At 42.3% G+C, this 22357-nt stretch overlaps 1 protein-coding gene across 1 annotated transcript; it reads left to right on the top strand.

Annotated features, from left to right (window-relative positions):
• The first annotated feature begins 3503 nt into the window (after positions 1 to 3503).
• On the top strand, positions 3504 to 20711 carry LOC137362351 (scavenger receptor cysteine-rich type 1 protein M130-like). The gene is made up of 5 exons (XM_068026762.1): positions 3504 to 3587; positions 3710 to 4024; positions 10844 to 11158; positions 18105 to 18419; positions 20644 to 20711. The coding sequence occupies exons 2-5, from the start codon at positions 3910 to 3912 to the stop codon at positions 20709 to 20711; spliced, it is 813 nt and encodes a 270-aa protein (XP_067882863.1). The 5' UTR covers positions 3504 to 3587; positions 3710 to 3909.
• The last annotated feature ends 1646 nt before the right edge of the window (positions 20712 to 22357 follow it).

Genomic DNA, 22357 nt, shown 5'->3' on the forward strand with positions numbered 1-22357 from the left:
TTGGATAACGGTTCACAAAGAAATGCATTCAAACGTTTTCAAGAACAACAATGAGAGCTGTTAGACATTGTGAGGAAGGATGTGAGAGTGAATGGAGGAATCAGCAGATATGAGGAGTAGTGTCGATAAATGGAAAAATAGTAATGATTGAGAAAAGGGAACGACTGAACATTTATCTGAGACAGTAACAGATAAACTTGTCGAATAGTCAAACTTGGGAGTCTCGGTTATAAATTATTTAGATTCCTTTTCGGGATATGAGTTAGCCGGCCAGGCGGAATTTAATGAACAACACTACTTAGGCAGAGAGGATGGCGGGATGTTTTCTTGAAAATCTCTCGTCATGTTGGCGATATTGTTCTTCACCCATGTATTGTAGGGCGGAACAGTGGCGCAGTGATTAGCACCGCAGCCTCACAGCTCCAGGGACCCGGGTTCGATTCCTGGTACTGCCTGTGTGGAGTTTGCAAGTTCTCCCTGTGTCTGCGCTGGTTTTCTCTGGGTGCTCCGGTTTCCTCCCACATGCCAAAGACTTGCAGGTTGATAGGTGAATTGGCCATTATAAATTACCCCTCGGATAGGTAGGTGGTAGGGAAATATAGGAACAGGTGGGATGTTTGGTAAGAATATGGGATTAGTGTAGGATTAGTATAAATGGGTGGCTGATGTTCGGCACAGACTCGGTGGGCCGAAGGGCCTGTTTCAGTGCTGTATCTCTAATCTAATATTGTCCATCCCTATATTCCCTAAGAAGGTACTCGTGGGCTTTCTCCTTGAACCAGTGGTTTATCAGGAAAAAAAAACAGTCAAAACATGGGTGGTGACAGTCTGAAAAGATAAATGCATAAAGAGCTAGGGGACATGACTGAGTGGTTTGAAGAATATTCATGGACTCTACAGAAGCACTGAGATGGAACCGTTTTTCAGTAAATACTGAAAGATTATACCCCTCGTCTCTCATTGGGTCACTGGAAAAGGGGAATTTGCAGGAACTGACGATTATCAGGGAAATTTGGTCGGGATGTTAAGGCTCCAAGACTGGGGGGAAGTCACACACTATTTACATTGCATAACTAGGAGCATCAAGGAACCAGTGAGATTATAGTTGGGGAACTGTAACTCATTCAAGATTACTAGGAAGGCAAAGCTGAGGACAGGAATCGGTGTCCCGTTGTCTATAATATATCAGCCGAGTGTACAGAGAGATAACAAAATATGGGAGCGAGATTATCACCAGGGAGTTGGGGAGCAGGTCAACACAACGTCTATAGTATATAATGTTGAGAATAGAAAAAACACCTGGAGATCTGTGAGACACATTGTGATCAGGGGATTGGGAGCAGGAAGACATATCATCTATAGTATATAATGTTGTGATTGGAAAACACCTGGAGATCTGTGAGACACATTGTGATCAGAGAGATTGGGAGTCAGCTGAACACACCGTCTATCGTTTAAAATGTTGAGAATAGAAAAACACCTGGAGATCAGTAAGACACATTGCCATCAGGGAGATTGGGTGCAGGTCAACCGACTGAATGCATTTTTAAAAATCAGAAATGCTTAACCAGTAAACGGGAGGACCATTGATCGAACATCATTAATGGGCACGTCGGCGAGGGCAGGTTACAAGAGAATCAGAACAGCAGGATCTTAGTAATAAACAGTCAGCACGGAGTTAGGAGACTGACAGACCATTCATCTTGTTTTGTTTTGTTTGAAGAAGGCATATATTTTACTGAACAGCAGAAAGGCCCAATTACACCTTTGTAGAAACTTTGATAGCTGCAGGTGGAAGGATTTGCAGTTACTTAAAAGGCATCGAAATCGACCACAGGACCGGAAAATCTTAAATTGAATTTAACATTTCCCATTCCTTCTCTTACTTTAGATCTGAATGCTGAATTCACTGAGAGTGCCATCATTAGCGGGTTTAAAAGCGGGTCCATCACCACCGCTTCTCAGGGTATCTACATACGGGTCATCAATGATCAGAGCACCATCAGCACAAATTTAAAGAGCGATTGGGAATGGGAGTGGGACTAATTAGACAGCTCTTACTAAGAGACAGCATCGGCACCATGGGCTGAATGGCGTCCCTCTGTGCTGTTTCATTGTAAGATTCTATAAGGGAGAGGACCATCACCACCGCCTTCTCAGAGCACCTTCACACTGGTAATACATGGAACCCACCCATCGTTACCAAAAGTAGAGAGTGTATCCGGGTGTCAGTGTGTGTATATGTGAAAACAATTCTGGATACATTTTGGCCCATTACCAATATTAATTTGTTGCAAAAACTGTATTTTCGGTTTTCAGGAATGAAATCACATATCCTGGTATAATTTCTTCTGCAAAGCGACGGGAATAATGACCCTGCTGTTAGTTATATTTGTGTCTTTTCTTTCTGACAGTTTCGTTCATTTTTTGCCCCAGTAAACTTTAATTGTTAACTTCTCATTTCAGGCAGACCCGGGAACAGTCAGGCTGACCCGTCAGGTAATCGCCCTTTATCCTCACACTGTCTAATGTCTGTCTGCTCTAATCCATCCCATTAAGTATTAAGCTTGGGCAACAATCTCAGCACCTTTTTGATCACGGATTAACCCGCTGCGCGGTTACCAGTCAGAAAGGGAATGTGTCCCTCGTAGTGTTAGTAAAGGTCTTTCATTCTAGCTGAGATATGGCTGCTGTCTTCAAGCGGAGGACGGTAACTGAGGGTCTCTGAACAGCAGAGAGTGAAGAATCAGCTCCATTGACACTGTTACCGAGCTGCGAGATGACTGTTGTCTTCATGTGGAGGGACAATAACTGTGGCTCTCTGAAGAGCAGAGTGTGAAGGATCAGCTCCACTCACACTGTTACCTAGCTGAGAGAAGGCTGCAGTCTTCATGTTGGAGGGACAATAACTGAGGGTCCCTGAAGAGCAGAGTGTGAAAGATCAGCTCCACTCACATTGCTACCTGGCTGAGAGATGGCTGCTGCCTTCATGCAGAGGGATAATAACTGAAGTCTTTGAACAGCAGAGAGTGAAGAATCAGCTCCATTGACACTGTTACCTAGCGGAGAGATAGCTGCTGTCTTCATGTGGCGGGACAATAACTAAGGGTCTCTGAAGAGCAGAGTGTGAATGATCAGCTCCACTGGCAGTGCTGCCGATCCAAAGGCCAACATCACCAATCTGCACTGACATCCAAATCACATCAACATCCAGCCCTGTCTTTATTGGCTGTGGTGGGTGAGAGTGCAATTTCCTCTTTCCTGGTTCTGGAATCTCACTGTGTTCGTCCAATCAGTACTGAGCACGTAAACATGTGATCATTACAGCCACGCCCATGTCCCTACTTCTGCAGGTTAAATATATTCTGAGCCTGTCGCCACCCCATTCCCTTTGCAGCTGCTGTGTTGGTGGGAATATCCGGCTGCCTCCCGGTTCCCTGCTCGTTTGCACCGTTTATTACTATTTACCTTTCCTTTTTTTTCATGTGTAATATTTACTCCGATGTTCCTATCGATTCATGCCTGGTGAATGGGGAGGGTCCGTGCGCTGGGAAGTTGTGGGTTTAACACACTATAACCGCTTGATGGTACTTCTGATATTTTACAGAGACGATGAAGCTGAGACTGGTGAAGGTGTATGGTCCGTGCGCTAGGACCATGTGGGTTTAACACACTATCACCACTTGATGATATTTCTGATATTTTACAGAGACGGTGAAGCTGAGACTCGTGAATGGGGGCAGTCGGTGCGCTGGGAGAGTGGAGGTTCACTACAGGGGACAGTGGGGGGCTGTGGCTTCCTATCTCTGGGACCTGCCAGACGCCGCTGTTGTGTGTCGGGAGCTGGGCTGCGGGTCCGCAGTTTCTGCACCGGGTGGAGCTCACTTTGGGAAAGGGTCCAGAACCATTATGACGTTGGCTGTAAAGTGCAGCGGGACCGAGGCCGCTCTCCGGGACTGTAAGTCAGAGCAATGGGGTCTCTATTCCAGGCTACAGTCCCATGAGGCAGGGGTGATCTGCTCAGGTAAAAAGCTCGCTCAGTCTCTCATCTCCCGCCGCGGCTGATAGAATCTGGGAAGAAGCGAAAGTAAAACAATCCGGGACGGTCGGTACCCGGAAAGTCAGATGATAATAATTCCAGTAATTTCTGGTTAGATTTAATGTTAATATTAGGATCACTGTTTAAAATTATATCATTAGTACTATATTTAATAAATGTTCTCCACCAGGAGCAGCAAATACCTGATACTCAGTGCATTTACAATACAGCCAGAGAAGTTTCCATTGAGATTTTCCCTAATTCCGCAGTGAATGATCTGAATCGCAGGAAATTTCGCAATCTCAAACCCTCCATTCATCAACCCAGCAGCCGCTACCGGGCATGCACTGTCAGCCCGGCTGTCCACCTGCAGTGAGAGCTTGGCCTCGGATCTGATATATTACACATATTGTGAAGCTGAGACTGGGGAGCAGGGGAGGGAGGGAGGCAGGTTTTTCAGCCTCGGGGAGCCGAAGTAATGGGTCTGCAGTTATTGTGGGTATCACAAGAGGAAACTGCGCGTTAAGATCCCATCGCTGCCTACGCTTTGCCATTTACATTTTGGGAAATATTGAGGAAGTGAAATGCACAGAATATTAAAAAAAGGAGCTAAGATAGTTCAGGAAGTAGTTGAACGATCAAACTCAACATCGTTCAACTATTGGAAGAAAATTGGCAAGTTTTCCTGAAATCCTGGCCGGTTTCTGTAAGGAGGATAGTGATAGACTTCAAGAGGGCAAAGAGAGGCTGGTCAAATGGGCGGACACGTGGCAGATGACATTTCATGCAGAGAAGTGTGAACTGATACATTCTGGTTGGAACAAGGAGGAGAGGCAATATCACAGAGTCACTGAACTGTTACAGTGCTGAAGGGGGCTATTCGGCCCATCATGTCTGCATGGGCTCTCTGAAAGAGAAATTCACTCAGTTCTATTCCCCTGCCTTCCCTCCATAACTCTGCACAATCTTCCATTTCATATAACTGTTAATTCCCTTTTGAATGCTTCAATTGAACCTGCCTCCACCACGTTCTCAGGCAAACATTCCAGATCTGGAAAACTCGCTGCATGAAAAAGATTTTCCTCAAGTCACTTTAACTTATTTTACCAAATTCTTTAAATCTGTACCCTTTCCTTCTCGATGCTTTCACCAGTGGAAACAGTTTTTCTCTATCGAATCTGCCCAGAACCCTCATTGTTTTGAAAACCTCTATCAAATCAACTCTCTGCCTTCTCTTCTCCAAGGAAAACAGTCCTAATTTCTCCAATCTATCTTCCTAACTGAAATTCTTTATCCCTGGAAACATTCTCATGAAAAGTCTCTGTACTCTGTCCTATGCCCTCATATCTTTCCTCAAGTGCGGCGCCAGAATTGGATCCAATACTCCAGCTGAGGCCGGACTAGTGCCTTATACAATTGCAACATAACTTGCTTGCTCTTGTCCTCCATGCACCTATTAATACAGTCCAGGACAATGTATGTTTTATTAAACGTTCTCTCAAACTGGCCTGCCACCGTCAATGACTTATACACTATTAAACAAAGGTCCCTCTGCTCCTGTAACCTTTTTAGAATTGAACCCTTCATTTTATATTTTATCTCCATGTTCTTCCTACCAAAATGAATCACTTCATATTTCTCTGCATTGAACTTCATCCAACATTCTACCAACTTGTCAATGTCCTTTTGGAGATCTGCACTATCCTCTTCACAGTTCATAATACTTCCAAGTTTTGTATCATCTGCAAACTTTGAAATTGTGCCTGTGCACCAAGGTCTGGATCATTTATATATATAGAATGGGACCAGAATATTGAAGGATACGTCACATTTAGGAAGGGCAGGAAGCCACGATTATGTGGAGGCGTAGCTCTGTTAATTAATGATGATATTAGCGCAATAGTGAGGGATGACCTAAGTTCAGAAGACCAGGATGTAGAAAGTGTTCGGGTAGAGATGAAAAATCATAAAGGCAAGAAGTCACTTGTCAGAAGTGGTGTGCAGGCCACCTAACATTAACCAGGCTGTGGGACGGGGTATAAATGAAAAAATAATGGCAGCTTGTCAGAAAGGTACAGTGATAATTCTAGGGGTATTTTCACCTACATATAGACTGTAAAAAACAGTTGGGCAGAGGTAACCTAGATGAGGACTGCATAAAATATTTTCGGGATAAATTCTTGGAACAATACGTTATGGAGCCAAACAGAGAGTAGGCTATACTAGACCTGGTACTGTGCAACGAGATAGGAATAATTAATGACCTCACAGTTAAGGCGCCCCTAGGTAGCAGGGATCATGATATAATTGAATTTTACATTCAATTTGAAGGAGAGAAGAGTGGGTCCAAAACTAATATTTTAATCTTAAATAAGGGCAATTATGAGGGTATGAATGCAGAGCTCGCTAAAGTGAACTGGCAAATTAGGTTAAGGGATAGGTCAATAGAGATGCAGTGGCAGACATTTGAGGGAATATGTCAGAATACACACATTTCAACGAGAAAGAAACATTCCAAGGGTGGGACCCGCCATCCGTGGTTAAGTAAAACAGCCAAAAGTAGTATGAAACTTAAAGAAGAAGCCTATGACTACGCAAAGATGGGAGGCAGGTCAAAAGATTGGACAGAATATTTTTAAAAAGAAGCAAAGAATGAATAAAAGATTGATAAGGCAGGTAACATTAGAGTACGAGAGAATGGTATGTAGATATTTAAAGGAAGATAGCAAGAGTTTATATATATTTAAAAAAGAAAGGAGGCAACAAAGTGAGCGTTGAAATTCTAAAATGTGAGTCTGGGGAATTAATAATGCAAAATAAGGAGATAACAGATGAATTGAACAGATATTTGGCATCGGTCTTCACTATTGAGTATAAAAGTAACATCCCAGTTTTAGCTGTAAGTCAGGAAAAGGAAGGGAGGGAGGAATTCAATAAAATTGCAAGCACCAGGGCGAAGGTACTGAGTAAATTGTTGGAGCTGCAGGCTGGCAAGTCCCCGGGACCTGATGGACTTTATCCTCGGGTGCTAAAAGAAGTGGCTAGTGAGGTAGTTGATGCGTTAATTTTAATTTTCCAACAGTCCCTAGATTCGGGGAAGGTTCATTTGGATTGGAAAATAGCGAATGCAACTCCTTTAGTCAGAAAGGGAGGGAAACAGTAATCAGGAAACTGCATGTCAATTAGTTTAACACCTGTCTTAGGGAAAATGTTACAAGCTATTATTAAATAACTTATAGCAGGGCATTTAGAAACATTCAAGGTAATCAGGCAGAGTCAACATGGCTTTGTGAAAGGGAAGTCATGTTTATACAATTGATTGGAATTATTTGAAAGAGTTACATGTGCTGTGGATAAAGGGGAACTGGTAGATGTATTGTACTTAGATTTCCAGAAGGCATTTGATAAGGTGCCACATCAAAGGCTATTGCCGAAAATAAAAGCTCATGGTGTGGGGGGTAACATATTGACGTGGATAGAAGATTGGTTAGCTAACAGGAAACAGAGAGTAGGCAGAAACGGGTCTTTTTTTTTTGTTGACAAGATGTAACGTGTGGTGTGCCATAGGGATCTGTGCTGGGGCCTCAACATTTTGCAAGTTATACAAATGATGTGAATGCAGAGACCGAAGGTATGCTTGCTAAATTTGTTAATGACACAAAGATAGGTAAGAATGTAACTTGTGAAGGGGACATTAGGAGTCTGCAAAGGAATATAGATAGATTAAGTGAGTGGGCAAAGGCCTGGCAAATGGAGTTTAATGTGGGAAAGTGGGAAATTGTCCATTTTGGCAGCAAGAATAGAAGGGAAGTATATTATCTAAATGGTGAGAGATTGCAGAGCTCTGAGATGCAGAGGGATCTGGGTGTCCGAGTGCATGAATTGCAAAACATTAGTATGCAGGTACAGCACGTACTAAAGAAAACCAGTAGATTGTTATCGTTTATCGCAAGTGGAATTGAATACAAAAGTAAGGAGGTTATGCTACAGCTATACAAGGTGTTGGTGAGACCACATCTGGAGTATTGTGTACAGTACTGGTCTCCTTATTTAAAGAATGATGTAAATGCGTTGGAGGCAGTACAGAGAAGGTTTACTAGACTAATATCTGGAATGGGTGACCTGTTATGCGAGGAAGGATTTGACAGGCTAGGCTTGCATCCTCTGGAATTTAGAAGAGGAAGTGGCGACATGATTGAAGCATATAAAATCCTGAGAGGTCTTGACAGGATGGATGTGGAAAAGATGTTTCCCCTTGTGAGAGAATCTCAAACGAGGGGTCACTGTTTAAAAATAAGGCGTCGCCCATTTAAGACAGCGATGAGAAGAATTTATTTCTTTCAGAGGGTCGTGAGTCTTTGGAATTCTCTTCCTCAAAAGGCAGTGGAAGCGGATTCTTTGAATTTTTTTAAGGCAGAGGTAGGTAGATTCTTGATAACCAAGGGGGTGGCAGGTAATCGTGGGTAGGAGGAAATGTGGAGTAATCAGTTCAGCCATGAACGTATTGAATGGTGGAGCAGGCTCGAGGGGTTGAGTGACCGACTACTGCTCCTAATTCGTATATTCATATGTATGTTCTCATATAACAGGGTATATCTAATACATCCTCTTTATTAATTTTAAACCCCTCTAGTATTTGAATTACCTCCTCTTTAACCATTGCCTGGAGTGCATCTTCTCCCTTGGCAGAGACAGGTGCAAAGAATTCAGTTAATACCTTCATATGTAAATCACCTTTCTGATTCCTCATCGGCCCCACTCCTCCTTTTACTACCCTTTTACTATTTCTCTGTCTATAGAAAACTGTGTGATTTCTCTTAATGCTAGCTGCCAGTCCCTTTTCAAGGGTACAATTATAAAGTGGCTGCAGCCAAGAGTGACATGGGAGTATTTGTGATCAAATCGTTGAAGGTGGCAGGGCAGGTTGAGAAAGTGGTTAATAAGTCAATGGGATGTTGGCCTTTTTAAATAGTGGTATAGTGTAAAAAAGTAAGGAAGTTATTACGAACGTTTGTGAAACACTGGCTTCAACTCAACTGCCGTATTGTATTCTGGACAATTCTGGACACGGCATTTTAGAAGAATGTGAATGCTTTAGAATGGGTGTAGCAAGCATTTACACGGAAGATTCAAAGGATGAAAGACTTCATTTACATTGATAGATTCGAGAAACTGTCGTTGGTCTCCTTAGAACAGGGAAGGCTGCGAGGAAAATTGATAGAGGTGTTGAAAATCATGAGGTCTAGACAGAGTAGATAGAGAGGAAGTGCTCCTCTTGGCAGAAAGGTCAATAACCAGAGGACACTGTTATGCGGTGGATGGCAAAAGAACCAACAGTGACATGAGGAAAAACTTATTTATATAGCGTTTTTTCAGGATCTGGAAAGTGCTGCCTGCGAGTCTGTTGGAGACAGATTCAATTGTGGCTTTCAATACGGAAATGGACAAGCACCTGAAGATAAATTCGTTTCCTGGCTATGGGGAAAGGGCAGAAGCATAGGACTAGCTGAGCTGCTCTTGCAGATAACCAGCATGGACACAACGGGCTGAATGGCCTCCTTCTGTGTTGTAAACATTCTATGATTGTATGCTGATTGTTGCATCTTGTTGGTGACAAACTGTCTGTCCAGTTCTTAAACTTAAAACTGTGAATGTGGTTTCAAGGTAATTAATTGCACATGAAGAGCTTTGAAAGGTGATCATGACAGACTGTATCAAAATGGCTACAAAACAGTCAACACAGTGTGGGTTAAAGGTAGTCATTCAGACTGACAAAAGGTGAGAATCCATGCCAATGGTCTATCGCTGTGCAAATGCTTTCTATTTTTCGGTCCATTCCTAAGATTACGGCACACAACATTCAGAAGCAGCTGAGCGCACAGCACAAAGCAAAGGTTTAGGGCCCGATAACATTATAGCTGTAGTGCTGAAGAACAGTACTCTAAAACAAGCTACAACTCTAGACCAGCTGATCCGGTACAGATACAACACTAGGATTCAACTGATATGGTGGAAAATTGCCCTGTTACATACTGTCGAGAAAAGCAGGGAAACACTGACCAGTTAGCACCCAATCAAACAACTCCCATCAACAGCAAATCCTTCCTTGTACTGGGTATGACTCCCCTTTCAACGTATTTCTCATAAATAAACATCAATCTTTTTTTGTATTTTCTATAGCTTTGTTAACCTGTTATTGCTATTTTATTGATTTTTATATCTGTACCTCTGAATCCCATTGTTCCTCGATGCAATTTAGATTATCATTGTCCAAGGAATCTGTGTTCTCAGTCTTCCTACCCAAATGCATAAGTGTACATTTATCTGCATTGAAATTCATTTGCAATTTCGTTAACGTCATGTATTTTTATCACAATCTGCCTTCGTATGAAACTATTGTCCCAAGAAAATATCATTGATGAATATTATAATTGTACCTCCCTTTTACGAGTCTGAACCATTTATGTTAAACATGAGCAACAGGACTCCTTGTACCAGTTCTTGCCACACAATACTTTTTACCCAGTTCCAACTGCTGATACAGTGCGTGTTCCTCAGTTACAGTCACGGCGACTGGGTAAGTTATAAATAAATAAATAAAAATTTTAAACATTATGGTCCTGTCACAGTATAAGCAGTAGTGATACAGAAAACACAGATTCATCAGTTTTGAAAAGAATGGAACGATCTGAGAACGAATAGTGCCAGATCTGTGATTAATCGGATGTGTATTGAAATATAAATATTTGTATTATTGTGATTATTAATGTATTATACTTATTATGATATAATACGCTTATTCAGATCACAGATCTCCTAGACTAACATCCGGAGACTCTCCATGCTCAGGCAGACTGGAGATCCAGTATGGTGAATACTGGGGAACAGTGTGTGACCTTGACTGGGATCTGAAAGACGCTAATGTGGTCTGTAGTCAGCTGCAGTGTGGAGTCGCCATGTCTGCGCCAAGATATGCTCATTTTGGAGAGGGCATTGGGCTCATACGGAGTGATATCTTTGAATGCATCGGAAACGAGACAAGTTTATTGGACTGCCGTCTTTTTCAAGGAACTCAGCAGGAGTGCAGCCATCGGAACGATGCCAGTGTGATCTGTTCCGGTGAGTACAGACTTACTGAAAAGCAGACAACTTCCTGCTTAATATTTGGAAAACTGAGGAAGGTGACATTGCCGTCTTTCTGTCTAAAAGGTTCATATTTAAACGAGTCATTATAGTTTACCATTACTGCTGTGGGTCTGGTGTAACGTGGTTCAAGATACCCACAATAGTTGATCAACAAGATGTTTCTAAATCCGAACATTATTCTGCAAGAAGCAGAATTTCCGCAAGTTTATTTATCACTGCACCGAATGTATATCTATAATTGCATATTGGCTGCAACAGTCGGGAGTTGACTAAATTAACATGCACTGGCCAATTTAGATACTTTAATGTGAGCACCACGAATGATCCGACATTTCAATAGCCTTTCAACCCTCCCTGCCCACGTTAACACTTACAGGGTATAAACGAACGGCTGTTCTTTAGCACTGCTCAGTGCAATCAGGCCTGAATTGAAAGATTGCAAAGTTAATTTATAGAATGTGTGCATTTTATATGCTAAATATGACAGGATCAGACACATATCCACATGATCAGTACAGAGCTGTCAGTTGCACCAGCCTACTCGAGCATTCAATCAGATCATACTTGATATGTTCCTCAAGTCTCTTTACCTGGCTTTGAACCAGATTCCTTGATACACCGAGCTAACAAAAATCGGTCAATATTAGTCTTGAAAATTTAGATTGAATGCAACATCCACAGCTCTTTACTTTGGGAGTTGTTAGGGAATGCTCCAGATTTCCACTACAATTATATAAAAATGTCTTTCCTGTTTGTTCTCTGAGGCCCAACTATCTTCTGGTGCTTGGTCCGTTACCTGCCCACCATCAAAATGTCAGAAGTTGGGCAAATTGCTGCTGATTGCATGATCTTTAGTTCCATTCATAATTACTCGAATAAGGAAACAGTTCATGACCACTTACATCAGGACATTATTTAGACTTGGGTATATAAGTAGAAAGTAACACACTCACCACCTCCGTGTCAGGTAATTACTATCTCTGACAAGAGAGAGAATAACACCTCCCCTAGCTATTATAATCAGTGAATTCACTACCACTGTAAAATCCTGCTGGGTTTTGTCAGTGACAGGGAACCTCACCATTCAGAAAAATGCTGAGGCGACGGGAGCATGTCAGATGATGGGTATTCTGTGGCAAGTAGCTCACCTGCAGAATTCCCAAAGACATTCCTGCTGCTGAACGGCATAGGCTAAGAATATTAAAGGACAAGGCTCTTACACATTTCAGGGAACCCACCCACAGTTTCTGTAATCCTGCTTCATAATGAGAGGAGGCAGTGGCGTGGTGCTAATGTCACTGGACTATCAATCCAGAGGCCCAGGCTAATGCTGGGGACACTGGTTCAATTCCCACCACCGCAGCTAGTGGAATTTAAATTCAGTTAATTAATATGGAATTGAAAACTAGTCTCAGTAATCGTGACCATGAAACTATTGTCGATTGCCATTAAAAGAAAATCTTGCTCATTAATGTCCTTCGTGGAGGAAATCTGCCATTCTTACTGGTCTGCCCTACATGTGATTCCAGAAAAACAGCAATGTGGTTGGTTCTTAATTTTCCTCTGACATAGCCGAACAAGCCACTCACTTGTGAAGGGCAACTAGGCATGAACAACGAATGCTCACCTTGCCAGCGACACCCACATCTCATGATTGATTAAAAAAACAGAAACACTTGAAGCCAAGGAATCATTCCAGTATAATAAAAACAAGAAATGCTGGTCCCGCTCAGCAGGCCTGGCAGCATCTGTGAAAAGAGAAGCAGGGTTAACGTTTCGGGTCAGTGATCCTTCTTCAGAACTCCAGTATCTCTTATGCTGCATACTCTCCCTGGTCAATATATCCTTTTTAACAATGTATTGCCCACAGCTGAACACTACAACAGATGTGGCCAGACCAGGGTTTTTGTTTTGCCCCTGTAGCATCATTTCTAGCCCCTTGTATTCCAATCCTCTAGATATAAATCCCAGCATTCCATTAGTTGTTTTGATGTTCGTTCCCGTACTTGCCCATGAGCCTGAAGTCTCTTTTCCATGTGCTGCTTCCGGCTTTTCACCATTTAGAAAGTTCTGTAACCTTTTAAAGTCCAAATTGGACACCTCACAATTGCCAATCTTGAAATAGTTTTACACAGTTACTGATTTTTTTTGTTAAGTTATGCTTAAAATATACATGATTGCAATATGGCTGATTTTTTTCAATGGCAATATTGAATATGTCAATGATATGTGGCTTTCTTTCCAGCCATCTAAATCATTGCTAAATAGTGGAGGTTCCTGTGGGACGGCACTATCACATCCTGCCAGTTAGGTTGTCTGCCCATTATCCCTGCTGTCAGCCTCCTGAGCAGTTAATAATTTGCCCTGAATCCAATGACCTTCAACTTTAGCCAACAATCAGTTATGAGGGATTTTGTTGAGTGCTTTCTGGAAGTTCATCTGAATAACATCCATTGAGGTTCCCCTGTCCTCTACTTTAGTTACCTTCACAAAACAATTGATCAGGTTCATCAGGCATGATCTACCTTTTACAAATCCATGCTGGCTCTCCCTGATTGGCTGTAACTTTTCAAGGTGATCAGACACTCCATCTTTAAACGTATACTCTAGCAATTTCCTGACAATAGCTGTTAGGCTAACCAATCTATAATGTCCTCGTTTCCCTCGCTAACCTTTCTCAAATAGCCGTGTGACAATTGCAATTTTCTAATTACTGTCCCAGCAGTTTGATCTCAATCATTAACAAAGTGATGGAAGGTGTTGTTTACAGTGCTATCAAGCAGAATTTTCCAATAAATTACTCACTGATGTTCAGTTTGGGTTTTCTCGGACCACTCAGCTTCAGACCTCATTGCACCGTTTGTACAAACATGAATGAGAAAGATAAATTCCTGCACTGAGATGAGAGTGACTGTCCTCGACGTCAGGGCAGCATGTGGCCACGTGTGGCAACAAGGAACCTTAATAAAAGTTCTGTCCATGTAAATACTGAAGCACAGTAATTATTATAATTCCTGCCATTTCCTTATTTTCATTTATATCACAACTGCCATTGTAATGAGACCACATTGCTCTTAATGACAATATATTTCTGAAGTTATTGTCAAAATTTGTAGCTCTTGTGATCTGTTTTGTCATCCTTTGTTTTTCTTTGTATCGCTGCCATTCACGAGGATCTGAGCAATGTTGTTTTTTTGAATTTTTGCATGATTTTGATTTTGTTGTGTCTTGCATGCCGGTCTAGTATAGACAAGGTGGAGTTTTGAATTGGACCATTCAATGCGGTGGTCTTTGAGTTGAGCTTGCTTGACGATGGCAGTCTTGTCCCATTCACTGCATTAGGGAAGCTATGGAGATCAATAAACACCATACTGTCCCCCGAACAGTGGCCTGTTCCTCAGTGAATATCTGGCATTTTCTACACAAGAAACGCACCAACACCTGCTCTGCCACCAACATACCACCACCAGAACAGTAGTATGGATTGATTTGCCACGATGCACAATAGCTGACCAATCAGCAGCAAGAACAATAGCATATACTGACCTATCATCTTCTTCTTTGGCCTCCTTATCTCGAGAGACGACGGATAAGCGCCTGGGGTGGTCAGCGGTGTGTGGAGCAGCGCCTGGACTGGCTATAAAGGCCAATTCCAGAGTGACAGGCTCTTGCACAGGTGCTGCAGAACAATGTGTTTGTCGGGGCTGTTTCACAGTTGGCTCTCCCCTTACGCTTCTGTCTTTTTTCCTGCCAACTGCTAAGTCTTTTCGACTCACCACACTTTAGCCCCGCCTTTATGGCTGCCCGCCAGGGAATATAATTAACAGACCAATAACAGCCAGAACAGGAACATGTAACAACCTATCAGTAGTAAGATCCTGTCCACATTCCCGTTCTGCACTACATATAAACGGACAGGTTCCACCAGATCCAACTATTTCTCCAGACAATGGACAGAGTGCACTGCCCAAAACGTCGAGGTCTGCCAATATTTCTAACAATTCTATTATCAAGAAAGCAACTGCTATTTTCAGCGCAAATGCACGTGATGTAAAACCGTAAAATGGTCTTACTCAAATGTTGCATCTTTCAATTATCCCTTTCCCTGTACTACCTAGATATACTACATTTCCAACTGTGCTCTACCCATTAACCCCGTCTCCCACCAACCTCCCCTCACCCATTTGCCAGTTTAAGGTTCCTGTAACAACCCTATTTATCCTTTATTCTGGGACCCTGATCCCAACCCGATTCAGGTGAAGCACATTCCAGCAGAATAGTTCTTTAATATCCCAGTACAGGTGACTGCGTCCCATAAAACGTAACACCTCTTTCCAACACCATAACCTTCAACCACGTGTTCATCTCCCTCATCTTTTTTTCTATGTCAATGTGCAAGCGGCTTGTATAATAATCCTTGAGATCTTCTTTTTTCTTTCAGCTCCTGGTACTCTCTGAAAAGAACCTCTTGCCTCCTCTTTCCCATGCGATCAGTCCATACATGGTCCACAAGGAATGGATATTTCCCCTCCATTCTTGCAATCTGCTTTGAGATATCCCTCACTTTGCACAAGTTGGGCAAATACTGTGTGGGAGTCTTAATACCCTAATTATTGAATCACTTAAAAGTATCACATTATGCTCCACTCCTCCTCCCGTTGAACTGCTTCCTATTCCAAGGTAACAAGGTCAACATTCTGGCTGTCCTTCTGACAGACTTTATCCTTATCCTCAGAAATAGCCAGTACATTGTTCCTGTTGGATAGATTCACTTTTTGCATATCCTCGATCTCCATCTCATGTGGATTTCCATTACTGTGCACTATAATCTGCAACAAACTCATTCTGATCCTGCAGCTCACTACAAGGTGTGATTGAAATCTGCAGCAAACTGTCCAATGCACCTCTTGCTCCCATTGGGGTTTCTCCAATTCCCACACCAGCTCTATGACCCTGAGCCACAGAGTTTCCAGATAGAGACATCTGCTACAGACATGTTCCCTCAGGACAGTTCAGTTACTCACAATTTCCAATATCCGGAAAAAAAACTGGTTTGCCAGAACTTAGTCTTTCTTTATTTTAGACGTAAAATTATGTGCAGTTGCTTTTTAGTTTGAAAGCTACTTTACTGGTTAGCTAAAGCCAAAACACGAAGCACTCACCAATTAACGTAATACTGATTTGCAACTTACCCACGCCCTCTCATACTCTGACCTAACAATTGCTTCACTGAAGGAGTTTCCCCTCTATTTGCCTGTTATCTGCCTCTCCCAATGGACTCTGCTGCTGCTGGCTGTGGTTCTGTTTTAAATCGGTGACTCCATTCACTTACTCAAGCTTAACAGACAAAACAAAGCACCTCCATCCAAACACACGCCCTCTACTATCTAGTAGGACAAGGACAGCAGATGGATGGGAACATCACCGCCTGAAATTTCCACTCCAAGGCACACACCATCCTGACTTGGAATTATATCATCATTCCTTCACTGTCCCTCGGTCAAAATCCTGGATCTCCCTTCCTAACAGATCTGTGGGTGTAGCGAGAGTACTTGGACGGCATTGGTACAAGAAGACGGCTCACCACAATCTTTTCCAGGACAATTAGGGATGGATAGGAAATGCCAGCCTCGACAACACCCCATCCCCTGTGAAATAATAAAAAAAGAATGTTCCCCCTCTTCTTACTCTCAGCAAATTCCAACTTCCCACTTTGTTCTTAATGAATTCAATCAACATTGTGAACTGTGGTTACGCTCTGTACCGTACCTGAAGTTTACTTACATCGGTCTTTTCGGGCACATTCAAGTTGCCACAGTTTAGACAGATTCCAGCTTACAGTATTTACCTCTATTCGGGCAATCACAGCTGATTGACTTCTCACTGCTCACCTGAATTGCACTGTTAACTGCTAACAATGAACTGCCTTGCAGTTTGTTTTGAAGTTCAAGTTAAATTCTAAATGTTAAGGCCATATTTCAGTCTTAGCCACTAATTACCAAATTATAAACTTCCCACTCTGTTTATAACACATGCAGCAAAAGGTACAATTTTTGTTTACTCCCTTTGCCTTAACTGTAACTGCCGAACAGCATTGCAGAAGAACATCCCCCCTGCAGACAATTGAAGTACAAAATGAAGGTCCTGACATCGATTTCAAGGGCAAATAGAGTTGAGCAATAACTGCCACCTCTGCCAGTGATGCCCACATCCCTCAAAAAGAAATGCAGCTCCTAAATGGCCTTGTTTGATATTCGTTCTCCAAATATTCTATCGCGCATCTGTCAAACTCCTTAAACATTTTAAACACATCAACTAGATAAGCTCTAAAGTATCTAAATTTAATCTACGACAAACAAAGTTTATGCAACTTGTCTTCATAATGTAACGCTTTAAGCATTGTTGTCATTCTGGTGACTCTGTCCTGAACCGCCTCCAAAGCAAATGGTTTTGTGAAGTGCGGTGCCCAAAAGCGGCAACAAATACAACAGAAACATCACATCCTTCTGACTTCTATATTGCAAGACCCAAGAGATAGAGACCAACAATCTATTAACGTTTGCAAGAAGAGCTCTTAATTTTTGAGTGTTCATCCAACTTCTTAACGAGGTTCTGCAGTAATTATTGTGATGAAAGGACACAGACCTGAAACGTAACTCTCTTGCTCACTCCACAGATACTGCGAGACCTGCTCAGTATTTCCAACATTTTCTGATTTATTTCAGATTTCCAACATCCGCAGTATTTTGCTTTTGAGCTGCTGTCGTAATTTGAATTGTTTTGAACAGATAATTTGTGTAAAGTATGGATAGATGATCGTGGTAGATAAGATACAACTTTTTACCTATTTTCCGTTTTGCTGTTTCTATGTGGAGGATGATTTATAAATTATTTGGATCTGGATTTGTTTCCAATACAGGGAAACATGGACCCCGATTAGTTGATGGGATGAACAGATGCTCTGGAAGGGTGGAGGTGCTACACAGAGACCAGTGGTGGACGCTGTGTGACCTTTACTTTGATATGGAAGACGCCAACGTGGTCTGTGAGCATCTTCAGTGTGGGACAGTAAACTCAATCCCAGGAGGAGCTCACTTTGGGAAAGGAACCGGTCCAATGTGGAAGGAAAATTACAGGTGTCGGGGAAACGAGACGCGATTGTGGGATTGTCCTCTTTCATCCTGGGATCAATTCAGCTGCTCACATGAAAATGATGCCAGTGTCATCTGTACGGGTGAGTCATCTCAGTCAATTGAACTGAAATACACCAAATGTTCTGCTGTCAAGCATCATTGACTATTTCCACAGGTCGCTGATTCACTAGTTTTGCTGATCCCATGCTTCCTTTGACACTAAGATTCTGAGATGTGTTTGTGGGTTTATTGGTCTGAATTAAATTACAAATGCATCCAAGAGCTTCACTCCAATAAACATTGAATGCATACAATGTCTCGTTATTAGTACTTATCGTCATATAATACCTCTTTCCGGGTAAATCTAGGGCATTATTCAAGGGCTATAGAATCAGCAAGATGCTCCCAGGACCACTGCCATAGAATGGAAATGTTGCTCGAGCATTGAAACTGTTATCAATGTTGGCCGTTCAAATATGAATTATCTGGAATTCTCAGCAAAGATCAGTTGTACAATAGAAAACACTGTGAACTTTATTCCAGCTAAATAGCGTAAGATAAATGTTAATTTCCATTACACCAAGTGCAATAAAATTATAGTGAGTGAAGTAACTCGTTATTTCACCAATGTGCTATGTCTTGGATTATTTCACAAACTTGATGTAAATTACAATTCTGCCAGTTTCCAGGATTACATTTATCTCTCAGCCAGCACCCTCATATAACAGATTATCTGCTCAGTTATCTGATCACTGTATGTGGGACATTGCTCTATGCAAAAGTGCTCCCACATTTCACAATTTAAAATATAGGTAATAAAAACAGTAAGTGCTGGAAATACTCAGAAGATCTGGCAGCATGTATGTTGAGTGAAACAATATCAACCTTTCATTTTGCGGATCTTTAATCTGAACGTAGAGATTTAACAGTTGTTAAAGAAAGGGGAAAGCAAGGAAAGAACAAAAGGAATAGGCTGCGATATGGTAGAAGACAGGAGAGACTAAATGGCAAAAGGGACAATGCAAAGCAAATAGATTTGGAATGGGCCAAGTAAAAAGCACATTTATAGGTGTACATTGGAAGTAGGAAAAGGGGTAAGGAATAAGATCTGAAATTGCTGAACTCAGTGTTGAATCACAAACGTTGTAAGGAATCTCGTGGAATGATGAAGTGCTGTTCCACAAACTTATGTTAACCTTCATTGGGAATGTGTAGGGGAAAGTGGATGGAGAGGTCAGAGTTGGAGTGGAATAAAGAATGAAAATGACAGGCAACTGGAAGCTGAAGGTAAAGCTTGCAGACTGAACAAAGGTGTTTTGCAGACTAATCACTTAATTGTGTTTGGTCTGCCAATGTAAAGGAGATAGCATCATGATTAGTCAACAGAGTAAATGCAGGATACTAACGAGGAAGCATTAAAAGTAAATCGCTGTTTCACTTGGAAGCAGTGCTTGGGGGCTTGGGTGTGAGAAAAGTACACGTAACTGGGAAGTGGCAGCATCTCTCGCGCTTTCATGGAATGCTCCTGTGGGAAGGGGTGCTGAGAATGATTGCAGAGTGCATCAGGATGTCACAGAGCGAATGGTCCCTTCAGAATGTTAAAAGTGGAGGGAAGGGGAAGATGTGCTTGGTAATGGCATCACATTGAAGGTGGTGGAAATGGTGGAAGATCATGTGTTGAATATGGAAGCTGGTGGAGTGGAAGGTGAGAAGAAGCAGAATCCTTTCATGGTCCTGGGAGGGGGGAAAGGGTGAAAGCAGAAGTATGGAAAATGGAATGGACGTGCTTGAAGGCCCAATCAACTATGGTGGGTGGATGAGGAGGTGAGGAGAGTCCTTGGTTGAGGGAAAAGGAAGACATATCTGGAAGCACTGGTATGGAAGGTTGCATCACCAGACAGATACAATGCAGGTGGAGAAAGTGGAAGAATGTGATAGATTCATTAGAGGAAACGGGGTGTGAGGAATCATAAACAAGGTAACTGTGAGAGTCACTGGGCTTACCCTTTATATTGGTTAATAACCTATCCCCAGAATCAGAAACAGAGATGTTGAGGAAGGGAATGGAAGAATTGAAGATGGACCATGTGAAGATAAGGAGGAGAAATTGGAAGAAACGTTGATGATATTGTCAAGTGTAGGGCGAGAGCAGGAAATATCAGTACATGTGGAGAGGAGGACAACCTTCAGTCCGGCGGGTCTGTCACCTACTGCATTAGTGACTGCAAATCAAAAGTGCTTCATTGCCTGTGAGGCAGTTTAAGACGTTATCGGAAGCATTGTGTCAAATTAAACTTGTCTGTTTCTCTCCATATTGGTTAAAAGGAACTGTCATCTGTCAGGAGCCATTTAAAATCCCTATTCCACCCTTCGATCTCATCACTTATCTATAGGCAGTATTTGCCGCGCTCAACCCCACTTAATTTTACCCTTTTTGCTCAGTTTAGTCAGCGGAAGCTACTCGGTATGCCACTAAAATGTATTTACTGAGAAAAGGTAATGGTGAATAACATCTTCTGACAAGCCTTCTGTACAATGATGACAGAAATAGTAACCATTAACATTAATAACTTTTCTGGTGGCAGTAAATTATGAGACATTTTGCTTCCATTTCACCATTCTCAATGTGTTTAATATTGTAGATGAAAATTGGTCACTAAGGCTGACTAACGGAGGCAGCCAATGTGATGGGCGAGTGGAGATTTACCACACCGGCAGCTGGTGGAGATTTCAGGATAGACTCTGGACCCTGAATGATGCCAACGTGGTCTGTACACAGCTGGGCTGCGGTGAAGCGACAGCCGCTTATAACTATTCAAAGGACGGAGAGAGTAAAGGACCCGTCTGGGTGAATGATGTCCAATGTGAAGGAAACGAATTGCAGCTCCAGAACTGCAGCTTATTCACATTGAATTCGACTCTCACTGACAGTATGGATGTTGGGGTCCTGTGTTCAGGTGAACAAATTCTTCACTGCTTTTACAAAAACATAAAAGTGAAATGTCTAATCTGCTGAGAAAAGTGATAATATAGGTTACTTGTTCCTGGGTGTCTCAAGCCAGTCATTTCACTCGAGGAGAGTGGGTGAGGATGGTGGGCGGTGGGGGAGCTGGGGCTGGATGGCGTGGTGTGCAGAGAGAGAGGACACGGACACAATTAACCAGCAAGAACTATTTTTGACAGAACTTTCAGTAAGCATTCATCAAAAGAAGTTTAACAGGAGTGCAATTAGACAAAAAACTGACACAGAGCCAAACACAGAGATGTTTCCGGTGGAAATTCTGATCTGGGGTTTAGATGGTTAAAAGCAAGACTGAAAGTTGTCGGGGATGGAAGTGCGTAATGTACAAGAAGGTAGATTCAGAGAAAAGCAGAGCTCTTGAAATGATTCAGGCTGGAGGCGGTTATACTGATGCCAGGGGGAGCGCATGAAGGTGTCTGAACATGAAGATCATAACTAACAACTCGAGGCATTGGTGGCTGGGAAACCAGTGAATGCAGTGGCGCTCCTGAGAGAGGCTTCATGTGGGGCAGGCAACAAAACTTTGGATGAGCTGATGTTCCTGGAGGGTGCAGGATGGGTGATCACCCAGGAGAACATTGAAATATTCGGGTTTGCAGGCAACAAAGCATGGGTGAACATTTCAGCAGCAGATGGGCTGAGGCAGGAAGGAGGGTGAATGATGAGAGAGGTGAAAGATAACGGCCTTGTGATAAAGAGAATATGAAATTGGAATCTCAGCTCTGGTATCAAATCCGGCACCGAGCTTGCAATCAGCTGCATTGTACAGTATATAAGTGGAGATAACTGGGTGGGAGTTGTTCTGTTGTAAGTGTCATTCGGCTGTGCATAAAAGTAGACAGTTGTTTTGGACTATATGCTTGAAAGTTCCATTGTGCAGCATGTAAATACGGGCATATGTTCTGGAGATGTTGCATTATGCAGAATGCAAGTGCGGACAGGTGCTTTGGGGTTGTTCGAACGAGCATTTATTTACATATGAAAGAGTAGAACTTACAACATCTGTGATCAATACAT

The sequence above is a fragment of the Heterodontus francisci genome, unplaced genomic scaffold (genome assembly GCF_036365525.1).
Source record: "Heterodontus francisci isolate sHetFra1 unplaced genomic scaffold, sHetFra1.hap1 HAP1_SCAFFOLD_236, whole genome shotgun sequence".
NCBI lineage: Eukaryota > Metazoa > Chordata > Chondrichthyes > Heterodontiformes > Heterodontidae > Heterodontus > Heterodontus francisci.